Below are 20,259 nucleotides of genomic sequence, written 5' to 3'. Positions count from 1 at the left end.
TCCAATGATTGAAACAGATTTCATTATTGAGTAGCTGTTTGTCAGCAAGTGTGACTAAAAGTCATTTTAAAAAGTCTGTATGGGAAAGCAGATTCTCGTTTTTAGGTCCAAATGGTTTCTTAGGATGATGTGGAGACTGGCTAAATCCTCTGTGTAGAAGTAATCGTGTTTTGCGCATGATAATATGTGGTCATTGTCATTGTCTATGTAAAAATAAATAAAAGTTATGAATACTTTTTAATAAAGTGAATTATACAACATCACTTGTATTTGGCTTTGACCATAAAGCAACATAGGGAGCATGGGCAAGGGTTGTGCACGTGTACACACACACATACACACATACAGGCACACAGGCACAGAAACTCAAACACTCTTCTCTGCCTCATTTTTCTTCTTTTCTGAGATCAATCTACAACGTCAGTAACTCTATTGAAATAATATAAGCTTTTTTTCCCTTCAAAAGTCTGCCAGGGAAAACTTCTAATCAAGTGCCTCTGAAATGTTTATAACCCCCTAAAATCCAGTAATGATGGCATAATAAAGGTAAGTTTGGGGGGAAGAAAATGCCCATCCAAAGTAGAAAAACTACTGGCTAAATGTCACAATACATCAAAAATGTATTTTCAAGGATAATTTCCATTTAACTAATAGGCTTTTCCATAAAAAATTATAAAATATTTAAAAGAGAAGACAGAATATTCAAATAATATTTGTTTTAGTTTTTCCAACTTTACAATCAAGGAGTTGGAGTAGATGCTAAGTTTTTTTTCCAGCTCTAATATTCTGTGATTTTTGTCAACATAGGATGTTAAAATGTATCCCACTGTTTCATTCAGATGGTCGGAACAAGTGGCACAAAATTGTGATGTGTGACAATATCACCCTTTTAATTTACAGATAAGGAGGTCCCAGAGAAGTAACATGAATATCCAATGATACACATCATTAGGGTATCAATGAATGCCACTGCTTCCAAATCTCCCTAATTAGCAAATATTTTGTTCTGTGTTATTAAGGACTCAAAATTCCCTTCCCACCCCTGGAAATTCTCTCTCTCTCTTTTTTTTTTTTTTTTGGAAATTCTCTTTTAGTAATTATGGGGTGAGGCCAAGAATTAAAAAACAACTCTCAATATTTGACTTGTAATTCAAGTTAGGACCACAGGCCCACATCAGACTACCCGGGATACAATGAAGGAGAGGAGGAGCTATGTTGCACAGCCCTTGGGCAGGCCTGTGCTCCATTGTTACACAGCAGGATCTTCCTACCAGGTTCAACATCTTATGCCATAGTCTCCCGCCTCCCCAGTGTCTTCTCCCTTTTAGATGAAAAGCATATTATATGAGTGACATCACTTGATATCTAGGGTACTTTTCTCTTACAGTCTTCCTATGGAAAAGGATATTCCTGAAACAAACAAGAGTTAAAAGACTGGATCTGTAGCCCTTTCTTACCATCTGCTCCAAGCTCATGTTCTAGAAGTTTTAATTCTGCTCAACTCCTGGAAACTCTTCTTATCGGAAAATATGGATCTGGCCATCACCATGCAACAGTCTTGAGCCTTTAAGGCAGTCTGGGATTCAAAACTTAATTACTGTACCTCAAATCATGGCGTGAAGTGAATTTTTCTAAATTGTTAGAATGCATCACAAGGAGATGGCTCTTTGAATATCTTTGTAGTAAGAATTCGTTAAGCTTTAAAGCTTAAATAGAATTACTACCTAATAATGTAGTTGGCTTTATACAGAGACAGTGGACAGCAAAATTGCTTCTAAGATCATTCATGTAGAATTTCGGGCACCTCAACGTTCATATTTCTGTCAGCTCTGAGTATATGGATATTCACTGTTGGCAAATTGTGACCACCAAAAAAGTTTCTGTCCCTTATGCTATCCACGGATGCCAAAGGTTAGTTTAAGGCTTTTTGAATGTAGCACACTACAAGAAATACAATTCAGCTCTCAATGAAATATCATTCCTGATTTTCTTTGTTAATAAAAATGTGAAATAGTCTCTTATCTACTAGTTTCAGGGAAAAGGTTAAAAAAGGAAAAAGTGAATAACTTACCTCTCACAATATGTATTGCTCCAAATGCTGAAAAAAAGCTTACTAAAATTTAGCCAAAATTAGGATTCAGCCTAACTGAATATCTTTTTAAACCATACTTAAGGTATGTTTGTTACTGAAGTTGTCAAAATAAATTAATTGCTTAGTTATGTTGTTTATAAAGCAGTCTTATGCTGGCTCTGAGGATCAAGTATACAGCGAAAGCCATAATAGACTGCTGAATATGATATGTAAAAATTTTTGTGGACATTTTGCACTTGTTTTAGAAGGCTGATCTGTTTCAACCTATTTAACCTTTTCATTTACTAATATTTAAAAGAATAAACGAGGAGATCAATGGTATGAGTCTATCCTTATATGGGTTAAGGAACTGAGTTGGCTGTAGAAACCTACTAACCTTAGGTATATGTATAGTTAGTTTTCTATGTAGTTGGGGCCAAGGAAGTGGTTAGTTAATATATGTACCTCAAACGCCTTAAGTGGATACCTATTAAAAGGTACAAAAAATATAAATGATACTGTGTGTTTTAAAAAATTTTAAATAAACACAAAGAATATATAGGTATATATGTTATAATTTCAAAGTCAACACTAGCACATGTTTTACTTCTCTAAATACATACTGACATTTCCTGTATCAACACATGCACCTACAAAACACATAGCCATGCACATAACCTTGCTTTCTGCCACTTGCAAGAAAGTCAGAATATACAATATAGTACACTGTTTCGACTTAAATCATATCGGCAAATTAATGAGGATGGCATTAAAAAATTCTGATCTAGGAAATCAAAATAGAGGAAGATAATTACTCCATAGATTAAAAACACTGAAGACTGATGGGAAGTTAAGGTTTAAATTGTCCCAGTAATCTTGAAAGGTACAGAAGAGACAGAATTGGCTGTAAACACTCGGAACACTCTGTTTGGCAATCGGGACTCTCGTAGTCTAGCAATCCAGGCCAGAGACTTAGACCATCGATGCTTCTGATCGCAGAGGAATGGGGAAGTTGTGGGCAGTTCTCCGCGAGGCAGGAGGTGCTGAAGGAGATCTAGACGCCCATCTGGATGGGAGACGGCGATTTGCTGGTCTAGCAGGTCGGGAAAATCCTTTTCCAGGTGAGGATTTCACTGCCATGGATTCCTAAGACACAAAAGAAGACTTTCACCTCACCATTCAGGAACCAACAAAGAGCTTAATATATTATGGATCCCAACTGTAGGATTAATGTGTGACCAAGTTTACAAGCAAGAAAAATTAAAGAAACTCTTTGTCTAATATTTGTGGTCTGGGATGTTTTAATCAAAACAGCTCACTTTGAATATGAATATGGCATTTGCTAACCTTGTGGATCTCATTGTACTAAGTTTTAATACAACTAATTTCTTTTTAGAACTATGTAAGTTAATCTTATGTTAGAACTCAAAGTTTATGTCAGGTAACACTGATATGATGGAACTAAAGATTTTCCTTAGTGGAGTGTTAGGATATTTCAGTTTTTTAAAGATAATAATTTAAAGAAGAATTAATTTGCGTCTGGTTATTTTATGTCAAGTTATTGACACTGTTAGAGATCATAAACAAAAAGGACACAAATCACCAAATGATTTGTCTGATGCTATCTTTTTTTTTGTTCACTAAGAACCACTCTTACTATCAATCTTTTAAAAGCTTCAAAATTATCTTTAAAAGACTTTAAAATAGAACTTTGTTCTTTTTTAAAATATTTACTTTTGGCTGTGCTGGGTCTTAATTGGGGCATGTGGGATCTTTTGTTGCTGAGTGGGGTCTCAGTTACCATGTGTGAGGCATCTCTCTAGATGTGGCGCTTGGGGTTAGTAGCCCCTTGGGCATGTGAGATCTTAGTTCTCTGACCAGATATCAGACCCATGTCCCCTGTATTGGAAGGTGGACTCTTAACCACACCACCAGGGGTGTCCCAAATATAAGAACTGCTCTTAAGGATCTACAGTATAGGACCCTTCTCAAATCTCCAATCATTGCAAAAATGGGAAATATTTAATAATATTTGTTAATGAGAATTTTTGGCTGATTATTGTACACATGCTTCCACGTCCATGCCCTTCCATCTGAAGCCTTACAGGTATTTATGGGCTCAACTAAACAACACTCATACAAAAGCAGGATAGTTATTTGCACTTTGGGCAAACAGACAAAGTTTCTGATCAACTGGATGTAAACTGATATTTTTGTAGGACTTGAAAACCACATAAAAATTTCTCACACCAGAAGGAGGCAACTAGCATCCTTTAAAACTATGCTGCATACACACTGTGGTTTGTAAAACTAGGATTTTCAAAGTATTGCCTAATTATAACAGTATGCCACCTTGTAACTTTTAATAAATTATCTGTATAAGGTACTGATGGATAGCTCTTCATTGTAAATACAGATCTCTTCAACCTCTTTTCTCCCCTCTAAGATTACACTCTTTTGCAAGCACACTGTAATAAAAAAGGTAAGTTTATTTAAATATCCATTTTGGGGGGACAATTTCCACACATTGCTGCTGCTGCTGCTGCTAAGTTGCTTCAGTCGTGTCTGACTCTGTGCGACCCCATAGACGGCAGCCCCCCAGGCTCCCCAGTCCCTGGGATTCTCCAGGCAAGAATACTGGAGTGGGTTGCCATTTCCTTCTCCAATGCATGAACGTGAAAAGTGAAAGTGAAGTCGCTCAGTCGTGTCCGACTCTTAGCGACCCCATGGACTGCAGCCTACCAGGCTCCTCCATCCATGGGATTTTCCAGGCATTATTATACCTATAATAATGACTTTAAAGTTTTTATGCTATACTATCATTTTTTTTTCATATACTGCCTTTTAGCTCCACCATAAGAGAACTTTATGAGGCACTATTTTAAATGATGTTTTTTTTTTAACCAAACTCATATTCATGTGAATAATCCCATGAGGAAGAACACAAATCAAATTCTGGAAATGACTGAACCAATCATAGCTAATAACAGAAAAATACAAGTTATTTTTAAAATACTTTCCATATACTTTAAAATATATAAACTTTAATAGGATAAAATTCTATAAATGAACAAATTCACATTCAGAATATTCTTCAAGAAAGAAACACAACAAATATTTGATCATTTTTTTCTTGAGCCCATTTATTACATTATATTTTCTGCTATTTCAGAATTTAAATAAAAGCTGTAATGTACCAAACCCAGGCTTAAAAACTAAACTTTTAAAAGTTCGTGCTGAGTTACAATCCTAAGGTTTATATTTATTCACAAATGAAGGGTCAAAGAACTAAAAAGATGTCAAAACATTTGCCTATGTTGTATTTATATGAATGGGCAAACGACTGAACACTGAGCCATTGCTAAACATGGGTGCAGTTCCACCAAATATGTTAGATTGCTTTCTCACCTCAGTTGCCTTTCTCCGATCTACCCCTTGCTTCACGTGCTGTGCTCCATGCATTTCTGTCTTGTGCTCAAGCTCTTGTTCTATGTGGAGCTTTTCTAAATGCTGACCTAATGTGGCTCCACCACTGACATCAGAACTACATTTCGTCCAGTTGGCCTGGAAGCATCTAGAATTCTGCAATGCAGACCCCGCAGACGTCTCATAGGTTTTTAGCAGCTTTTCCACCACACCATAATTTGACCTGGGGTCTGCGGACCTTGGCCGGCCAGACAAACTACTTGGTCTCCAGTCATGCTCGTGAAGCATATTCCGGTAACTGCTAGGGCTTCTGGGCTCCCGTGTTTGTGCGAACTGGCCTGGTGTGGGGTTTTTGGTGGAATCATCAGGCACATTTTCCCTGGGCACAGGCATGGGGGCACTGGCTTTCAGAACGTCAGAAACACCATCACTGACTGAGACGTTGCCTGTGCACGCAGCCAAGGTCTCACAGCGCTGAAGATCTTCGGATCGTTCTGAGCAGCTTTGACTTTGTTGTACAGCATGGCAATTTCTATCTGTTCTAAATACAATTCTGTTAAATTCATCAGTCTTTTTTGCCAGCTTTTCATTCCCAGTAGTCTTTTCAAAGCCATAACTGAAACTTCTCAGTGGGCCGCTGCTCTGTGACACTAAGGAGCTACAGTCATTGCTTATAAGAAGATCAGGAGGAGATTTAGCAGAGTGATCTGGAATTACCTTTTCATATTTTGGCTTATCTGGAGTAGAGCAGGCTTTCTGAAACCACAGTGTAGAGGGGCTATTTTTTGCACAAAGCCCAGTGTTGCACAACCACATGCTAAGTCCAACATTTTCATTACATGAAGGCTTGTTATCTACTTTGGCTTCTGGTGCCAAAGAAGGACACGTGATACCATCATTCAGAGTCCTCCCTTCATTTAGACCCAGCAGAGACATCTCATCATGCTTCCAAAGGAAATGAGGGTGGCTGTTTTTTTCACCTTGACCCTCTTGGGCCACCACGCTGCTGTGGTCTAAACATTCCTTCCAACTTTCGTGGGCTTGTACAGAATATGAGCTGGGAAAATTTCGAGATGTGCTTCTTGGAGGAGGAATTGGTGGGGTTTCACTTCTTTTCAGATCAGTTGTATCAATTCCATCTTTTTTCTTGGAATTGTTCTGGAAAACATTGATACAGCTCAGATTTTTTCTGTTTTTCCACTTCTCGTTTTCTAAACTGGTTGAAGGAATGCACTGGCTGTTGTTGATCATGTGACCTCCATGAGGAGTATTCGTTACATTTGGTGTTTCCTGGAGAAAAGAATCTGACTTCATCCTAAAAATTATAAAACATGCTGTATTAGTGATGTCTTTGTTTATGATAAGCTCTTAAAAGATATTGGGCCTAAAACAATGGATTCTATTATAGGAAAAGGAGTCACAACTTCCTTAAACAATATTTTTATATAAATTTCCTAGTACAAAATTTCAAGTCACTTTTGCTATAGGATAAAGACCACCACTCAGTGTTGTATTCAAGACTATATACATAGTCTGACCCGAACTGTCTTTTAAACTGTCTCTCATATTCTTCTGTTACCTTAAACTTCACCTACACTCAGACTCCACTTTGTATAGTCTCTTGGGTGTCTCCTATTGGTGTTTCCATTTCCATAGGTTTTCTCGTGCCATTTCCTCATGTCAGCTTGGCCTACTGAATTCCTATTCATAATGTCGTCTGAGCTCAATCTCCTCCTCTCGAATTTGAAATAGCATTCTAAGAAATTAATGAAATAACATTCTATTTCATTCCAGAAATCTGAATCAAAGCACAGAGACATGAGCAATACCAAATGGGAGGTGTTATTTAGACAAGAAAGAAAAGTGAGCTTTTTTTTTTTTCTGATGAGTAAAGGACTTTTTTTTTTTTTTTAAGCTGCAGTAAAAATCATGTGTCTGCTCAAGCTACAGTGAGTAATCTGGCATAGATGGAATATAAAACAGAGTGGGAAGGAATGTTGACAAATAAGAGAGAAATGCTAGGTCAAATTGCAATAACTTTGAATTACATATTAAGAATTTTTAGCTTTTTTTCTAAAGGCCATGAAGTCACAGTGAGAACTTTATACCAGGGATGGTTTGTAAAAGCAAATTGGAAAGTAAGAATTTTCTGAATTATCAAAATTAAAACCTAAATGTAGCAATAATGTGGGTTCACAAATTAACATTAATTAATCATATTGATAAATAGAAGCCACATTTATATGTATTTAACTTCCATTATGAGATAGCTTATAATAAAGCACAGATGAATACCTACTAGGCAAAAGCTAAGTGGGAAAAGTGGAAGGCAAAATTATGTATAAAACATGGTTGGGTAAGTAAAATCTGTTGTAAGTCAGTACAAAAATTCTCTCTGAGCTTCCAAAGAAATAAAGAAAAATAAAGGTTCACATTGCTATAGCTTCTAAGAGAAGTACACTGTCCCACAAGGAGATAAGTGGTGATTTTAGAGCAATTTCAACTTGCAGAGAATCCAATTTATTTTTCAATTTGGCTAAAACTTACCCTTAGAATTATATAGGTGTTTCTGAACTGAAACAGCATTTTTACTGCATTGTGTAAATACATATGTGTGTATGTATTTACAGTATATTGTCTGAAAATTATGAATGCTTTCATTATATACATAATAAATGTAGAGAAATAAATAATTCAGAATATTTCAGCAGAACATCATTATAAAATTAAAACACCACATTGTTAAATTTGACACAGGGCTGGAAGAAGCACAAGCTGGAATCAAGATTGCCAGGAGAAATATCAATAACCTTAGATAGGCAGATGACACCACCCTTCTGGCAGAAAGTGAAGAGGAACTAAAAAGCCTCTTGATGAAAGTGAAAGAGCAGAGTGAAAAAGTTGGCTTAAAGCTCAACATTCAGAAAAGTAAGATCATGGCATCCAGTCCCATAACCTCATGGGAAACAGATGGGGACTTTATTTTTTTGGGCTCCCAAATCACTGCAGATGGTGACTGCAGCCATGAAATTAAAAGACACTTACTCCTTGGAAGAAAAGTTATGACCAACCTAGATAGCAAATTGATAAGTAGAGACATTACTTTGCCAACAAAGGTCAGTCTAGTCAAGGCTATGGTTTTTCCAGTAGCCATGTATGGATGTGAGAGTTGGACTGTGAAGAAAGCTGAGTGACCAAGAATTGATGTTTTTGAACTGTGGTGTTGGAGAAGACTCTTGAGAGTCCCTTGGACTGCAAGAAGATCCAACCAGTCCATTCTGAAGGAGATCAGCCCTGGGATTTCTTTGGAAGGAATGATGCTAAAGCTGAAACTCCAGTACTTTGGCCATCTCATGCAAAGAGTTGACTCATTGGAAAAGACCCTGATGCTGGGAGAGATTGGGGGCAGGAGGAAAAGGGGACGACAGAGGATGAGATGGCTGGATGGCATCACGGACTCGATGAACGTGAGTTTGAGTGAACTCCAGGAGCTGGTGATGGACAGGGAGGCCTGGCGTGCTGCAATTCATGGGGTCACAAAGAGTCAGACATAACTGAGCGACTGAACTGAACTGAACTGAACTGAAAGATGTATTCAACTAGGTTAACCCAGCATACTGTTCCACTGGCCAAATACTCAAAACAAAAAGAATGCCATTGTATACACTTGTTAATTTACTGTTTATTATGGTGAGTGTTGGGGTTTTCCAGGTGGCTCAGTGGGAAGGAATCCACCTGCCAATGCAGAAGGTACAGGAGACACAGGTTTGATCCCTGGGTCGGGAAGATCCCCTGGAGGAGGGTGTGGGAACCCACTCCAGTATTCTTGTCTGGAGAATCCCATGGACAGAAGAGCCTGGTGGGCTATACAGTTCCTAGGGTCGCAAAGAATCAGTCAGGACTGAGTGACTGAGCACAATGGCAAGCATAACTACGCTAAACATCAATAAAAAGTGAAGTACACCTAACAGTCAAATTATAAAGAAAACCAGGAAATTTACTTTAAGAATTAATGATCAAAGAAATGTACAATTTAAACTTTTATCTCCTAAAATAGCAGATTTTAGTAACATTACTAATTCTTGCTAACAAAGTGTTAAATGTGAAAGGTAATTTGGACTCATTAACTTAAAACAATATCCATCTTGATTTTTCAACATAAAAATCATCATAGATGTACCAGCCTACCTTCTGTGGTTAGACCGCTTTCGAATTTCCTCTTGAAAGTTGCATAACTCTTCACTAACTTTGGCAAGTTCTTCAAGAGCCTTTATACATATAAGCAATAGCATGTTAGCCCTTTGAAATGTAAATATTTCTTTAGAAACAGTCCAAGGCCAATCCCGTCTTACTTACTGTGTTGAGGGCGCCAGAGCAGCTCTTGTTCTCTGCCTCAGAAGTCCTCCAGTCAGGCCGGGCCCCACGTTCTTTATGGTTGTCTCTGGCTTCAGAATCCATATACCCTACTTTTGATTTTTTGATTGTTTTTTGTTCCTTGCACACTTGATTTCTTTCCCTGAGTAAACTCTGCTCTGTTTTATCTTTTTTTCCCAGAATGTCCCTGGGATGTATCCCTGTAAATTTACATTGTCCTGAATTGGGGTAATCTGCAGAAGATTCCATTTTATCTCCAACAGCCTTCTCACAATCAAAATCAATGACCTTAGCACGTTCACTCATGTTGATTTTCCTCCGACGCTTTACTTCATGGCAGAGCTATAAGGAAAACAAAGATAAAAATTTCCCCCTAACCTACTTTCTCAATAGTTTTGATCCTAAACACAGTGTTCTGAGTTCTCTTGGCCATATTACTATATAGTGGGTCTTCCCAGGTGGCACTAATGGTAAAGAACCCACTTGCCATTGCAGAAATATAAGAGACTTGGGTTTGATCCCTAAGTCAGGAAGATTCCTTGGAGAAGGAAATGGCAACCCACTCTAGTATTCTTGCCTAAAGAATCCCATGGACGGGGAGCCTGGTGAGCTATAGTCCCTAGGGTCAGACATGACTTAAGCTACTTAGCACGCATGCATACATAGACTGCTCCAGGGCACTAATGCTAATGCTTCCAAATCATGCTTCTAAAATCTGGATTAGCTGGAGCAACTTTTGATGAACCATAAAGACTACATGTAGTAGGGCAAAGAAGGTAATTTCTATTTTTCTGAGTACAAATCAATTCATTCAAAAATGACAGAAACCTGCATTTATATATAGATGTCATAATGATACAGAAGCACTGTTAACAAAATTGGAAGGACCCCGATCAATTACTGGCTACTGCTGCTGCTGCTAAGTTGCTTCAGTTGTGTTCGACACTGTGCGACCCCATAGACGGCAGCCCGCCAGGCTCCCCCATCCCTGGGATTCTCCAGGCAAGAATACTGGAGTGGGTTGCCATTTCCTTCTCCAGTGCATGAAAATGAAAAGTGAAAGTGAAGTCGTTCAGTCATGTCCAACTCCTGGCGACCCCATGGACTGCAGCCTACCAGGCTCCTCCATCCATGGGATCTTCCAGGCAAGAGTACTGGAATGGGTTGCCATTGCCTTCTCCCAATTACTGGCAATGTGCTCTAATTTAACCAACATTAAGGCCATATTTTAAAAATACATGATCCTACTTGTAAGTCAACATTGAACTGTCTAAACGACTGACAATCTCACATAGTAACTCAGGCTCATTCTGTCCCTTAAGTAGTTATTTCATCATCAAAAGATGTTTCCTTAGGAAGTTACGTGGGTGAGGGGTAGGTAATTATCAGACTTGTTTTTTTTTTTTTAACTTCCAAGGCTATATACATTCAAAAAAAGTTTCTTCCTTTGTTCTAATTAAAACAAGTGTGAGCCTGTCCTATGTAATACAATTGAACTCTACGGCTTTGATCATCTATTAGTTTATTAATTGCCCCAAATTAGTTCCTGAGGATTTAGTTTAACCTGCAGGTAATTAGTGACTTTCTCTTCAGGCTTGAGTTCTGGGAAAGCTTGTCAAATTCCAAAGACTTAAAACAAATGACTCTACATTTTACAGTCACATCCTATATCTGCATGAGATCTATTAATCAAAGAATAGAATAACAGATTAATTTCTGCTCAGTATTTACGCAAACCTCAGAGAGAAGCACTAGAATATGGTTACTGTCTGAAGGATATGCAGTGCATTTATTGCCCTAGTCATAAATTTGTCGTTGGATGAAGTCAGGATAGCATCAAATTGCCATCATGAATCAACCATTTTGGCTCCTGTAAAATTATCTGTACTGAACTGCTGTGGGCATTATAATTTTGGCTGACCTTGAGGGGCATAATAAGAAGCAACCCTCAAAAGCACCAGGCTAAATCTAAGGATGTTCATGGTGGCACTGTCCTCTTTTAGAGGAGTCATGGGTGAAAACAAATTTGCTTCAATGTAAAATTAGGGACCAAAGTACTCTTTCTGGAAAATTAGTCTGCTTTTGTTTCCTGAATATTGAGAAATATGCATCTGATAATTTTTTGTTACTTGCTAGAAAGATGGACCTGCTGCATGCATTTTGCAAGGGATCCTTCCTCTTGTCTTCATTTCACCTTTCTCTTCTCGTCTCGTTCTGAGATACTTTAATTTACACAGAATTCTATTTGACATCTTAAATTCTCTTGGGGACTTAGGTGATGTATGAAAAAACAAAAAACATTATATTATTGATGGGAAACCATTTATTTTGCGTAAGGAAATCTATTACTTGGTACTCAGCTGTTTTCAATGGGTATCTGATCATTCAAACAAAGGACACAGGCAGGAAAGATGGCAAAGTGACAAAAAAAAAAAAAAAAAGAAAGAAAAATCCCCAGCTGTCTATTAACTCTGTTAAGAGTAACTATCTGGATCAGTCTAGGTTTCAAAGATCCAAGGATCTACGTCTTCACTTTGTAACAGCAAATGCAATGACTGTGGATAGTGGCTGAATAAAGAATCATTAGCATCTTAATACCCAATACTGATCCTCTCACTAATGATACATTTATTTGGAATCACAGAAATTATAAGCATGCACCTAAAAATGTCAAATTTTCTAGCACATGACTTAATAAGTTGTGTCTGATTTAAAACACAGAATTCGTGATAAATAAGAAAGAAATACAGTCTCTTAGGGTGGTGCTACTAGTAAAGAACCTGCCTGCCAATGCAGGAGACATAACAGACACAAGTTCGATCCCTGGGTCGGGAAGATCCCCTGGAGGAGGACACGGCAATGCACTCCATATTCCTGCCTGGAGAATCTTATGGACAGAGGAGCCTCGTGAGCTACAGTCCACAGGGTCGCGAGAGTCGGACATGACTGAAGTGACTAGCACGCACACATGCACAGGCTTGTGGTATCTTACATTTTTCCAAGTGTAGACTTAACTTTAGTTAACAATATTGTCTTGACTTTCTATGACATGTGAGGACAATTTCCTATTTTGCCCAATCTTTTCTAACCCAGCTTTGTAGCTTCTAAGCAGGAAGATATTCAAGGTACATTATTACAGGTACAAATACTGGGAGTGGAAAAGAATACATACATACTCTGCCATTTTACATAAGGAACTTGAGAGTATCCATGAATTTTGGTATCCATGGAGTCTCCTGGAGCCATTTCCCGTGTCTACTGAGGGACAACTATATTGTTATCACAGGGGGGACACAACGCTAGTCTTCAGGTATTGTAGAGCATCCTCTCTGGCCGGGTAGTCTGGGTAAGCACATTATTCAAACATATTCTCAGGTATGGTGCTGTACAATGCAGGCATCATGACATAAATAGCACCACAGCTACTATCCAAGATAAAGAAAAAATATTCCATTCCTTCTGTCAGTATTTTTATGGACTATCACCTAAGTTCCAAGTATGTTTAATGCCTGCTAATTGATAAGGCTCATATCTTCTATAGATGGAATCTGCAGAGCTGTCAGAATAATTATTTGACAATAACAAATTTAACCAGACAGCAGACTATCTTAGCTACCATCTTAAGCTACGTGGCTTAAACAATTGGCTAGACTAACCCTGACTCCCTTAATTAGTTTGCTCAGATGCTAGAATTATCTGAGACTATTATTTAATGGATTTTCCAAACCTTGAGAAGCCAGTGACCTATGAGTTCAGGTTCCACACTGGCATTGTAGACTCTGATTTAGCCGTCTCCTTTTTGATCCAATTGAACTCTGGGTGGAGGAGTTAACAGAGGAAGCAACATGCATTTTCCAAACTATAGAAGGACATGAAGTAAATTCTCCTTTCAATCTGCAATCATCTACTACATGCCTGACTTCTCAGCTGGATTTTCCAAGAATAGTCTAATGACTTTGTGTTAGTCACTTGGTCATGTCTGACTCTTTGCGACCCCATGGCCTGTCCATGGAATTCTCTAATAGAGTAATGGCTATTCTTTTTTTTATTTTTCCTTTTAGCATGCCAATTTGTATTTTATTCATAACCAATTACATGGCTGTTAATAAGAAAATTATTTGCGCTATAAACAAAGCATTAGCTTTGATTGCCTGTGAATGAAGGCCAAGGAGTCTGTTAAAATAACTGTCTTGACAATGTGCACAAACCATGTAAGTCAACAGCAGGGATGTTACAAGAAAGCAAGATAAGTATAAATAATTTTCAGTTGGAACAAGCCTGAATATACATCAATGCAGATAATAAAGGAAATATTCAAGGTCCAACAGGCTGATAGGATAAAACTATTTGTATCAGATTCTGGGCATGTCATTTTTCATAAACTCTTTTCTAATAAATGTGCCAATGAACGTGATCCATGGGGTCACTAAGAGTCGGACACAACTGAGCAACTTCACTTTCACTTTTCACTTTCATGCATTGGAGAAGGAAATGGCAACACACTCCAGTGTTCTTGCCTGGAGAATCCCAGGGACGGAGGAGCCTGGTGGGCTGCCATCTCTGGGGTCGCACAGAGTCAGACACGACTGAAGCGACTTAGCAGCAGCAGCAGCAAACGTGGTGCTCCTTGCCAGGATGAATATCATGTCCACCGTCATTTTCTTTTTGATATACGACACTCCTTTTGGTTATACTGAATAATCGAGTACATAATTCCCTTTAGTAGACATTATTCATAAATTACCTCAGAAAAGATCTATTTTAATGCCCAATTGTAATATTCTAAAGGTATGTTCCACTAATTATGCTTTTCTTTTATTTTCACACTGAGCTTGGCATTTGAAAACTCATGCAAAATACATACCTCACTTTTGATACCATCAGCATTTTAGTCAGAAAAGAGCAAACGGACATATTTTAGAGTTTTCATGCAAAGTTATAAAATAAGTACAGTCCCTACACTACCAGTGGGTTAGGTTATGCTATTACCACTGAGACATGTATCTTTCAGGTAGAATTGGAAAGTAAAAGCAGTTTCCAATACAAAACAAACCAAAAGGATCTTCATTCTGCGTTTTAAGTTTCCAAAGTATTCAAACAAATCAACACGTACCTCTTCTATCTTCTTCTGCATTATCTTCCACTGACTTTCCCATTCCTTTCTTTCATTGTCAAACTGGTCCAGCAATGCCATTTTTTCCTTGTGCCAGTTACTCTCTGTGTTCTCGCACGGCTTGTGCAGGTCCATGGTAACCGTGTGAGTGTTAGTGAAGGGGTATTTCTGTTCGTCTCTGCCTTCTCTTCACTGTTTCTTGGAAGCTTGGAGCTGTTTTATTTGAAGCAGTCTCACTTGCCTTTAAAACAAAGCCTAATATAAACATAACAAGAGAGAGTTCCAAATCCATGTGCTTTCTGGAAACATTTTATCAGATTGTCAAGAGCCACTGATATAAACAAACCATAGGAAAATTGGACTCAAAAGACGAGATGACAAAAATATCTGCTTAAGAAGAGACTAGCACAATCAAAAACAAACAAACAAAAAGTATCATCCAGGTTTTTTTCTTCCTCTTTCTGAAACCAGACAGCAAAATTACAGTGGACAGGATGGTTAAATATATGTGTGAGATATAAGTATTCCTTAAACTAACCGCCTAATCTAAAGATAGAATTTTTCATGAATTTAAGAGTGGAAGTATGAAATTCAACTGGATAGTCACAGCTATACAACTGCAATAGATTCTTCTGCAGCAGAATTACTCCTTCTGTTCTGATGCAACCAGATTATATAATTTTATGATTTTTAAAGTCCTGAGATGGTGCTGCGCTACAGTCTTCATTTTACACTGAAGAGTTCAATCTTGTGGCAAATGTAGTTACCATATCAATAAGACCCCAGTGTTGGTTGTCAATTTGGGACTGATAGTATCAGCAAGAAACCAAACTAAAGCATGGAAAAATATTGTCATTATTTTATTTCATCAAGTAAAATACTAAAGCAGCAAAATTATTCTGAAAACCATGTTAGAACTTACCCATGCTCTTTTTTCCTTCTAATAGCAAATTTGGAAAGCCAGCAGCGGCCACAGGACTGGAAAAGGTCAGTTTTCATTCCAATCCCAAAAGAAAGGCAATGCTAAAGAATGCTCAAACTACTGCACAATTGCACTCATCTCACATGCTAGTAAAGTAATGCTCAAAATTCTCCAAGCCAGGCTTCAGCAATACATGAACCGTGAACTTCCCGATGTTCAAGCTGGTTTTAGAAAAGGCAGAGGAACCAGAGATCAAATTGCCAACATCCGCTGCATGATGGAAAAAGCAAGAGAGTTCCAGAAAAACATCTATTTCTGCTTTATCGACTATGCCACAGCTTTTGACTGTGTGGATCAGAATAAACTGTGGAAAATTCTGAAAGAGATGGGAATACCAGACCACCTGACCTGCCTCTTGAGAAATCTATATGCAGGTCAGGAAGCAACAGTTAGAACTGGACATGGAACAACAGACTGGTTCCAAATAGGAAAAGGAATACATCAAGGCTGTATATTGTCACCCTGCTTATTTAACTTCTATGCAGAGTACATCATGAGAAACGCTGGGCTGGAAGAAACACAAGCTGGAATCAAGATTGCCTGGAGAAATATCAATCACCTCAGATATGCAGATGACAATACCCTTATGGCAGAAAGTGAAGAGGAGCTAAAAAGCCTCTTGATGAAAGTGAAAGAGGAGAGTGAAAAAGTTGGCTTAAAGCTCAACATTCAGAAAACGAAGATCATGGCATCTGGTCCCATCACTTCATGGGAAATAGATGGGGAAACAGTGGAAACAGTGTCAGACTTTATTTTTCTGGGCTCCAAAATCACTGCAGATGGTGATTGCAGCCATGAAATTAAGATGCTTACTCCTTGGAAGGAAAGTTATGACCAACCTAGACAGCATATTCAAAAGCAGAGACCAAAGGTCCATCTAGTCAAGTCCATGGTTTTTCCAGTGGTCACGTATGGATATGAAAGTTGGACTGTGAAGAAGGCTGAGCACCAAAGTATTGATGCTTTTGAACTGTGGTGTTGGAGAAGACTCTTGAGAGTCCCTTAGAAAGAAGATCCAACCACTCCATTCTAAAGGAGATCAGTCCTGGGTGTTCTTTGGAAGGACTGATGCTAAAGCTGAAACTCCAGTACTTTGGCCACCTCATGAGAAGAGTTGACTCATTGGAAAAGACTCTAATGCTCAGAGGATTGGGGGCAGGAGGAGAAGGGGACAACAGAGGATGAGCTGGCTGGATGGCATCACTGACTCGATGCACTTGAGTTTGGGTGAACTCCAGGAGTTGGTGATGGACAGGGAGGCCTGGCGTGCTGCGATTCATGGGGTCACAAAGAGTCAGACACGACTGAGAGACTGAACTGAACTGAACTGAACTGAATAGACTAGATATCAGAATGTATGTTCTGATACTGAATTTAGAGTATTGATGAAAATGTTTTGATCACTTTGCAGGGAAATCTTTGATCATACTAAGCACTGACTGAAATAATTAGATTTCTAGCATTTAGGGCATGTGTACTCAGGATTTTAAGATGCACTTTAAAATACCTGATTGGTAACTCTTTTATAACTCACCTAAAATTTCTGAGATTTATTTACTTACATTAGAATGGGGGATATCCACAGGGTTATTATAAAGATTAAATGACATGAATAAAAAGAGATTTGAGAAAGATAAAATTTCCTCTGTTTCTTGTTTAAAAAAAAAAAATCTTGTGCTGACTTCCACTGAAAGTATTTTTGTTAGTAAAGCCAGATACATTTTTAATGGGTAGAAAAGCATGCTTAAAATGTTCAAATCTCCATCTAAGATAATCACGCCTAAAAGAAGTCTTTAACTCTTCGACTTTTTAGGCCATTACCAAAGTGCCTTAACTTACCAGGTGGCAGATGATGCTACTTTTGAGCTAATTCTCAAGAGTCATGGCTGCCTGGGTGCTGGCATTGTCAAATGAAGCCCACAAAACCAGGCAGCAAGCCTCAGTCTGCAGTCATAGAAGAAGGCCGCATATTTCATATCCCAAATATAAACATTGAAGACATTTGATTTTTTTTTTGTCATGCTGTCCTGAATGTGCATATCATGTGCTAAACGGTGCCAAACATACACTTTTGAGCTGCAACCTATTAATGAATTATAATAGACTATTAAGGGTCAAAGGATATCTGCTATATGCAGGGCTCCACCCTCAAAAAACACCCCAATAATGTTAGAACCTATATGGTTATTCTTCTCTCGATAAATTTGTAACAGATACTTTGATCATTCTTACCTACTTCTTTGGCGCTCTACTGTGACTAATTCAGCCAAGAAAAAGAAGTAATTTCAGATTTAGCCGTTAAAAACACTAGCGTGTCTCATTTTATCCAGTTTTTCTAATCTCATTTTCCATCCTCTCTGTCTCCCTTCCCTCCTTTTGCTACCGTCCAGCCCTATGAGACAGTGGTCAGAGGTGTGTGCCATAGCAAATGGAAGCTGCCCCAAAATAATGTGTCGATGAAGACACAACATAATGAAGAGAGTAAAGAACACACGGAATTTTGTTGTAGTGAACCTGTTACTGATTTTGATTACCTACTAATCTTGTAGGTTCATCTAATTCACAGGAAATGAAGACAGTGCTAGTTTTCAGAGAATACAAACTGCTTTACTATATGCAATTAATTGTGAGCTAAAACTATCTTGCAGACTAGCAGGCATTTAACATTAAAACTTCTTAGGAAGAGTGGAATGGTTTAAGATATCAAGAGAAAGTCGCAAATTTAACCAATCAAGTTACAGAAAGAGAGCAGACTCATTTCAAGCTACTAGAAAAGAGGTGCTATGACGGTCCCTGTTTCATTCCGTCTTTAAACACTGAATGTATAGAAATCATCATACAGCGTCTCCTACAATTATGTAGCCAGTGGCTTCCATTTTTCTTTTCATTTCAAATTCTTCTTGAACCACTTTCAAGTCAGGGTTAAAGGGCAACAGACCCTTTTCTGTTTTACCTACTTGAAGAACATCACCCAGGCAAACCTTCAGTCAGGCTTGCTCCTGGTAACAGGACTACACATGAATCCAGGTAATGTTCCTGAAGCAGACAGAACCCTGCACTTAACTGCAAAAAGCCAAACTCATCACTTAATACGGAGAAGGGCCAATCTACAGAGCTTCTCCTTTCCAAGACTAGAGCCATATCTAGTGCCACAAAACCCAGTGGTTATGGATCAAAAACAAGCCTTTGAGAGAAAATTCCTACAGAGCAATGTCTGTGTCAATTTCTGTGGGTTTATTGTACTTTTCACTGTCTTTGTCTTGTCATAAATGTCAAATATAATAGAGCTGAATATATTGCTTTCTCCTCCAAAAATAAAGTGGGGTCCAAAGCATTTTGTGAGGATTAAACATGCAAGAAAGAGAACGCTTAATCCAAGCACCTAACACTGTTTCGGATCCTACTGGGTGCTCAATAAAGGGCTGCTTTCTTCCTCTCTCCTTTCTCCCTCTCTTGTTTGTTGGTCTCCCCTGCACCCTTCTTTCTTTAATCTATCTTCCTCTAGATAAAACTATGATTTTGACTTAATTAGAAAATTCACAGAAGCGAGTGTAATTGTGTGGACTCACATTTTTAATGGTTTTCCTTTGCCTTCAGTGTTTGTCAAGTATTTTAAGAACAGAAGGCAAGTTAAAGATTTAGGAATTTTTTGATTGTTAGTAAAAATCTGAGTAGACAAATCTTACATAAAACTGTTCTTGTTATAATTCTCCCTAAATGTTAAAAAAAATCCAACTAAATAGGGCAATTCTGTAGGGACATAATGTTCTGAAATGAAAAGTTATGGGGTAAAATGGCTCAACCGATTCAAAAACTCAGTTTCAGTGCTTTCTGCGGAGGCCAGTATAAAAGTTCTCTTTGTTCCTAGCTGTCACTCTTTTTCACCCACAGATACCGGTATCTATCTCCGTGGGAGAGAAAGAAGAATTTCTGCTATCTACACCCCTCCCCAGGTCTCCTTGACTCTCCATTTCACTTCACTCTCTCCAGAATTTCATTCAGAATAAAAATGTGTAAGCGCACATGTAAAGTATCAGAGGGAGCTGCATTACTCAGTCATGCACACATTCTTCCCCCAACAGCTCTAAGTGAGCATTACATAATCCATTTTAACCCACTTCTCCCTCCCCAAGGCCGGAAGCCAGATTTGTAGAAGAGTTGTGAGTGGGTTGCATAAGTTTGATGATGAGAGGAAAATAAGTTCTGCTAACCTTCCGGCCCTACTAGGAAGCAAAATTTAGGAGCAACACAGGAATTTCACAATAAATCAGTTCCATTTCCCATGTTAGGCTC

General features: G+C 38.3%; 1 protein-coding gene across 1 annotated transcript; it reads right to left on the bottom strand.

Annotated features, from left to right (window-relative positions):
• Positions 1-3,043: 3,043 nt before the first annotated feature.
• Positions 3,044-15,119, bottom strand: KIAA0408 (KIAA0408 ortholog). The gene is made up of 5 exons (XM_068985366.1): positions 14,985-15,119; positions 9,854-10,213; positions 9,686-9,765; positions 5,480-6,812; positions 3,044-3,217 (listed from the first exon to the last, which is right to left on the bottom strand). The coding sequence occupies exons 1-5, from the start codon at positions 15,117-15,119 to the stop codon at positions 3,044-3,046; spliced, it is 2,082 nt and encodes a 693-aa protein (XP_068841467.1).
• Positions 15,120-20,259: the final 5,140 nt, after the last annotated feature.

The sequence above is a fragment of the Capricornis sumatraensis genome, chromosome 13 (genome assembly GCF_032405125.1).
Source record: "Capricornis sumatraensis isolate serow.1 chromosome 13, serow.2, whole genome shotgun sequence".
NCBI classification, from domain to species: domain Eukaryota; kingdom Metazoa; phylum Chordata; class Mammalia; order Artiodactyla; family Bovidae; genus Capricornis; species Capricornis sumatraensis.
Note: the sequence above shows the minus strand (reverse complement) of the source record. Positions and strands in the feature narration are given on the sequence as shown.

What these genes read in the sequence shown, in the direction of transcription:
- KIAA0408 (XM_068985366.1), bottom strand. Translation starts at nt 15,119, where the DNA reads ATGGACCTGCACAAGCCGTGCGAGAACACAGAGAGTAACTGGCACAAG. An exon ending in GCTCTGGCGCCCTCAACACA is followed by an intron (nt 9,766 to 9,853) that starts GTAAGTAAGACG and finishes ATATGTATAAAG; the next exon opens with GCTCTTGAAGAACTTGCCAA. An exon ending in ATCGGAGAAAGGCAACTGAG is followed by an intron (nt 3,218 to 5,479) that starts GTGAGAAAGCAA and finishes TTTGTGTCTTAG; the next exon opens with GAATCCATGGCAGTGAAATC.